Source organism: Arachis ipaensis, chromosome B05 (genome assembly GCF_000816755.2).
Source record: "Arachis ipaensis cultivar K30076 chromosome B05, Araip1.1, whole genome shotgun sequence".
In the NCBI taxonomy this organism is placed as follows: domain Eukaryota; kingdom Viridiplantae; phylum Streptophyta; class Magnoliopsida; order Fabales; family Fabaceae; genus Arachis; species Arachis ipaensis.
In genome coordinates, this window is record NC_029789.2 from 147,475,128 (window position 1) to 147,481,223 (window position 6,096).

General features: G+C 37.3%; 1 protein-coding gene across 1 annotated transcript; it reads left to right on the forward strand.

The window, feature by feature from the left end:
* Nucleotides 4,219-6,096, forward strand: LOC107641532. Its single transcript, XM_016345018.2, has 2 exons — nucleotides 4,219-4,953; nucleotides 5,191-6,096. Exons 1-2 carry the CDS (start codon nucleotides 4,271-4,273, stop codon nucleotides 5,912-5,914), a joined length of 1,407 nt encoding a protein of 468 aa, XP_016200504.1. The 5' UTR covers nucleotides 4,219-4,270; the 3' UTR covers nucleotides 5,915-6,096.

Consider the following 6,096-nt stretch of genomic DNA (forward strand, 5'->3'; position numbering starts at 1 on the left):
TCTTCTTCTTCTTCTTCTTCTTCTTCTTCTTCTTCTTCCGCCATACCCGCCGCACCACCGCCCGCCGCCGCCTCTTCTTCTTCTTCTTCTTCTTCTTCTTCTTCTTCTTCTTCTTCTTCCGCCATACCCGCCGCACCACCGCCCGCCGCAGCCTCCCCTGCTTCACCACCGCCAGCGAGCATCCCTGCTTCCCCTCCCCTGCTTCACCACCGCCATACCTGCCGCTTCTTCTTCTTCTTCTTCTTCTTACCGCCGACCCCACCGCTGCCCGTCGCCCGCTGCTTCTTCTTCTTCTTCTTCTGTGAATTCTGTGAATTAGATTTTTTGTGAAATTTCTGAATTTTTTTGTGAAATTCGTTGTGGAACATTGTTGCTGTTAAAATTTGAATTTGGAGTATTGTTGTTGCTGATTCTAGATTCTTGATGATGATGATGATTTTCTGAGTTGAGTTCTTGTTTGTCTAAGTTTGAGTTATGGATCTGAGTTCTGGGTTCTTATGAGGATGACGATGATGATGTTGATTTTCTAAGTTTTGGTTGGTGTGATGCAGATGGCGATGGAGTGGCAGTGGGTGGGGAGTGATGGTGGTGGTTCTGGTTCTGAGTTCTTATGATTCCATAATGATGATGATGATGATGATGATGATGATGATGGTGGTGGTGGTGGTGGTGGTAGGTGGTGGGTGGTGGTGGGTGTGGTGGTGGTGGTGGTGGTGCTTATGCTTGTGTTTCTGCTGGTGCTTTGCATGATTTTGGGGAAGAAGGGATTGGGGCATTTTGGTCCAAAGGACGGTTTTAAAACAAACTGAAACTTTGGGGACCATTTTGTAGCAAAAAAAAGTTAGGGACGATTCCGATTTTCGACCTCTACGTTGGGGACCAAAATTGAACTTAACCCTTATTGATACTAATGATGCATGCCATTAATTCTGGATGGAGTCATAAATTAACGAATGGAATAATATATATCATCCGGCTTTCAGTTTGCTTATTGATTCCATAATATATATCTGTTCACCAGTTTTGTAATTTATCATCCACAAAAGGGAAATTACAATCTAGTGAATTCACAAAGACCTCAAACTTGTCAAGTTTCAAAAATTTAACAGCAGCAATTCAATCTCCAGTAGCACATCACTAGAAAAAGAAATCACAAAATCCTACATAGCTGAAATAAAAAATCATGAAGACAGTCACCATTTAAGCATAATTAAATCACAAAACAGTAAAACAAACACAAACACACACAAAACAGCAGCAATTCAGTTTCCAGCAGCACATCACTATACAAAAAAATCACAAAACACAAACATCAGCACAACAACAGCAGAGCAGAACATATGCTGAATTAACTAACTTAACAATCTAAGCACAATTAAGCCCAAAGCATAGTTTTAATTGACTTAATTAAACACAAAAATGCTCAGCAATGAACAACAGAGAGCCAAAAAAGCATAGCACAGCAGCGAAGAAGACACAAACCAGGGTACATCACAGCATAGCAGTAGTGAGCAGAGCCATTCAATAATCAATATAATTTGATAAGTTATGAACTAAAAAACAAACATGAACAGCAGGCACTAGTAGTGAGCTATGTGATACAAGTATTCCTTTAGACAATGAGTACAATCAAGAAACTTTAACAAAATTTAACAACAGAAAAAATAAAAGCATGTACAAACCAGTATCAATTTATCATCAATCAGTAGGAGGATTGGCGTTGGGGGAATGGAAGGGCCTTCGAGCACCACGAAATAGGAGGATTGAAGAACGATCACGACGAACCAGGCGGCGACAGTGCGACTAACGGGGGGTGCGATGGAGGCTAGGGTTGTGTTTTGGGGAGAAATAATGAGAGTATGTATGAGACTGAGGAATCAGGAATGGGGCTCGAGACAGGGGCAAGGGCTTCAGGTCACTCAGGACGACACTGCGCGACGACAAGGAGTGGTGGCGGTGGCTGCGATTTCCACGGCTGACTTCGACGGAAAGGGCTGCGCGAATCTCCAAGCTGGCTCGACGAAATTGCGACGGTGAGTGACTTCGATGGAGGTGTTGCGACGGCAGCGGTGGCTCGAGGTAGAGACTGCATGCGTGGCCACTGAGTGCGAGAGGTGAGAGTGGAGGGCTGCAGGTTGGAGGCTCGAGAGTGGTGTCTGAGTGAACTGAAGAGTGAGGACCGAAGACTGAAGGCTAGGGTTGGTTTCTGGATCAAAACGCAACGTTTTTGACAAAATTTAAAAAATTGGCCGGGTCACGGTTCGGTTCGACCGACTGGTTTCCGATCGGTTCAGCGGTTCAATTTCGGTTCTTTAATTTGGTGGTTTTGCCTTCTGTCCGAACCGTATTTGTTAACGGTTCTCGATTCGACCGGCCGGTTCGAACCGATTTTCAGAACATTGCTCCTTTGTTGGGAGAGATGCAACAAACCCAGATCCAGGCGACAAGAGATCGGTCGCAGCTGAAGACGCAGCAGTCTCCGCCGTCGCGAGCATCACCGCCTTCGTCTGGCAGCGTCGCCACCGACCCACATCCTCTTCAATGAACTTTGTTGTTTCGCCGTCCTCTTCTCCAGCTCTCCCCTTCGTGGTACCATTTTTTGTTGCTTCTACATGCTTTGTTTTTTTTTTTGTCCCTGTAAGCTCTCATAACAGTTCTTCAGACAATGCTGAAATTTGTTCCCTCAAGCAATTATTAATTTATATTTATTTTTGTCCTTTGTTTAATTTAATTTCAGACTTTCAGTGTCTACAGAAGTTAAAAGCAGAAAATTTTGTTCTAATTTAAAAGTTGAACAATTTTATCAATGACTTTTATGTTCTATGTCATTAGATTTATGTTTTCATTGAGACTGATGGATAGAATTGTTATGTATGTTGGAATGCTGGGTTGCCGATGTACAATATTAAAACACTTTGTTTGCATGTGCTTTTAAATTTTTGTTTGCAATCTAGTGATTCTTATTTCAACAGATTCAGTACCGTCATATTACATATTAATATATTACATTCCTCTACTACGTGGTGATGTATTTATTACTTAATGTCATTTAGACCGTGCTTATTCTTTAGTTTTTTGTTTCTTTTTCTTTTCTTTTATTTTCAGACACCAAAAGAATATATTACATATTACATATTTAATATTTAGATTGATTTAATTTCTCATATTTTGGATATTGTAGTTAAATTTTTGATAAGTTATCTTTTGTTAAAATTTCTGACATAATCTTTAAAGATAGATAGTTTCTTGTCATTCATGATTTCGGAAAGATAAACAAATAAATAATGAAAAAAAAAAACTTTGTTCTATTTTAATCAAGCTTGCTTAGTCCAAGTAAATAAATAAATAAATATCAAGGGGTATGTGCTGTACTGTTTTTAGTTTAAATCACACATATTTACTAATAACTTAGGGATACATGATTACATGTAGCAGAATAGATTTTCGAAACAGATTGGCCAAATATCAAACACACTTGTTTATGCTTTGAATTTATATTTATTATTTTTTTGAACTAACAGGTACTTTAATTAGGTGTTGAAATTTTCATCCATGATAAGCACGTGGCAAGACTTTGGAAATTTCTATCTTTGGTCAAGAAGGATATTGTGGCACCTGGAGAATATTGTGACACCTGAAGTTACACAGCCGGATTTTAATATATCAAGTAAGGAAAGGATAAAGATTCTACATGTTAGTTAGCTCATACTTTTTATCATAAACTAAATTAGGTTAAATTTTTAACTAAATAAAACTATTGCCATCACCCTCAAAACACCATTACTATCATTATCATCTTAATATATAATAATCATAATTTAAAATTAAAATAAAATTTTTACTTCATAAACATGATTTTCAATCAAAGATATCTTTAATTCATATTTCAGTTAAGATATAATATTTTACATATATTTTTAAATTGCAATATCACTTTTTTCATGAAATTTTGAACTTAATTTATTTTCTAGTTTTCTATATTAACTTCGGAAAAAATAAATGTAATCCGCATCTACAAAATTTGAGAGAAGATCTATTTTGTTCAAAAGTTGATCACATAAAAGATTACGTTACTATCCTTAAAAGCAATTCGAATCTTTAAAAAAAATTGTATTTTACTGAAATCAAACTTACATAATAATAGGAACCTCAAAATCTTTTCAACTACATATAAAATATATGATTGATCCTCCCAGTCATTAAGTAGAAATAAAACCAGTAAAGCAGAGTCTTTCTTTTTCTCTTCTCTCCTTCCTTCTCTATTGTGATTATGGCTTCATCTCAATGGACACTTCTTGGTGATGACATATTGAATATGATCACAGATAGGTTTGATGATATCTATGACTATGCTCGATTCGGTGCAGTGTGCAAACCTTGGCTCTCTTTCTCCTATAGATTTTACAAGCACAAGCACCATCTTTTCCGCGCAAATCATCAACTTCCTCTGCTGGTGGTTCCTATGGAAGGCCATCAAGAAATTCGTGGTTTGTACAACATAGCCAAAGATACTCTCTGCAATGGAATTCAACTCAGCCTTCCTTACAAAAGATGCTGTGGATCTTCTCATGGATGGTTGTTCTTCGTAGATAACAAATCGCCGCAAATAGAATTGGTTCTCATTAACCCGTTTGCAAACGAATCGGAAAAATCCATGATCAAACTGCCGCCAATTCAGTGCGATGATCGTAACAGCGGAGTGGTGCACATGGACGAGTATGGTGTCAACAAAGTCGTTCTTTCCAAAGACCCGAATGATTTCCCCAATGATTTTGAAGTGATTGCAATCTATGGCGGCACTCAAACATTGGCACATTACAAATCGGGTAACAATTTCTGGAGCCATCCAAAATCCACCAAAAAAATACAAACCTTTGCGGATGTTATCTTTTACAAGGGTATGGCATACGCCGTGGATTTTCACAGCTGGATCGTCAGAATTTATCGCAAAAGGTATTATTAAAGACTATTAGAATATAGATGTTTAAGGATTTACAATGCTGATTGGTTCTTAGTAGATATTAACTTTTTCACAAGTATTTATGATATAGTTATTTGTTAGTAACTTAGCATTTTTTATATTGTCAGATAATATTTTTATAAATATTTTGTATCTTGATGTTAAATACAATTTCAATACACAATAAATAATGTTCTCCAATGCTTTCTTTTACTTTTCTTTTCTAACAGGTATAAGCAAAGGCCCGGTGGTAATAATTCCTCTCCTTGTTATCTCCGGTTCAAGACCATAAATGAAGGACTTTCGGAATATTTGTGGTGCGACTATTCTGGCAATGCTTATCTTGTGGAAACTTCCATGGGAGAGTTGCTACATGTTCGAAGAGACTACCTTACCATGGAAGAGCGAATTCGCAAGGATGCCGAGATAGAAGAGGAGATGAAAAGAGCTCGAGCAGAATATGAAGCTAGAACCCAAGAAGACCATGACGAACTAAGGGAGGAGATAAACAAGATTATGGATGAACTTGAAAACCAACAAGTAGAAGAGTATGTTGAACCTGATGTAAGCAAGTATCTAGAGGAGTTACCTAAATATGATAAACCTCAGTTGAGTGTGAATTTTACGGTGTTTAAACTAAATTTTCCGTCATCAAGGGGACAGAAGAGTATGGAAACATTGAATGGTGAAATCTTGTTCGTAGGAGACAACAATTCTGTTTCGGTGCCAAGTTCAAGGTGTCCTACTCTTATTCCAAATTCAATATATTATACGGATGATTATGTAGGTGATTACTTTCAGAATCTTGCATTTGGTTCGTGTGACACTGGAGTGTTCAATCTAGAGAATAAAGAGTTTGGTAAACACTTTGTTCCAAGCTTCTCGGCAAAAGGCATGCCACCACCAATTTTCGTTGTGCCACGCTATAGATGTAGTGCTAAAAAAATTGTTTAGGTTATAAATTTTATGATGAAATTTGTATAATTTACTTGCTAGTTAGAAACCAGGGTTTTTTTAGTTGGTTAATTTGTTTCATCAAATTTAAACTTCATGATACAATGTCACAGTAGTTTTTTTTTTTTTTTATATATTCACACACGCAACTTAATTAGCATGAATGCATAATCTATGATGTT

Coding starts and splice junctions, on each gene's coding strand:
- LOC107641532 (XM_016345018.2), top strand. CDS start 4,271: ATGGCTTCATCTCAATGGACACTTCTTGGTGATGACATATTGAATATG. Junction 4,954..5,190: donor GTCAGAATTTATCGCAAAAG/GTATTATTAAAG, acceptor CTTTTCTAACAG/GTATAAGCAAAGGCCCGGTG.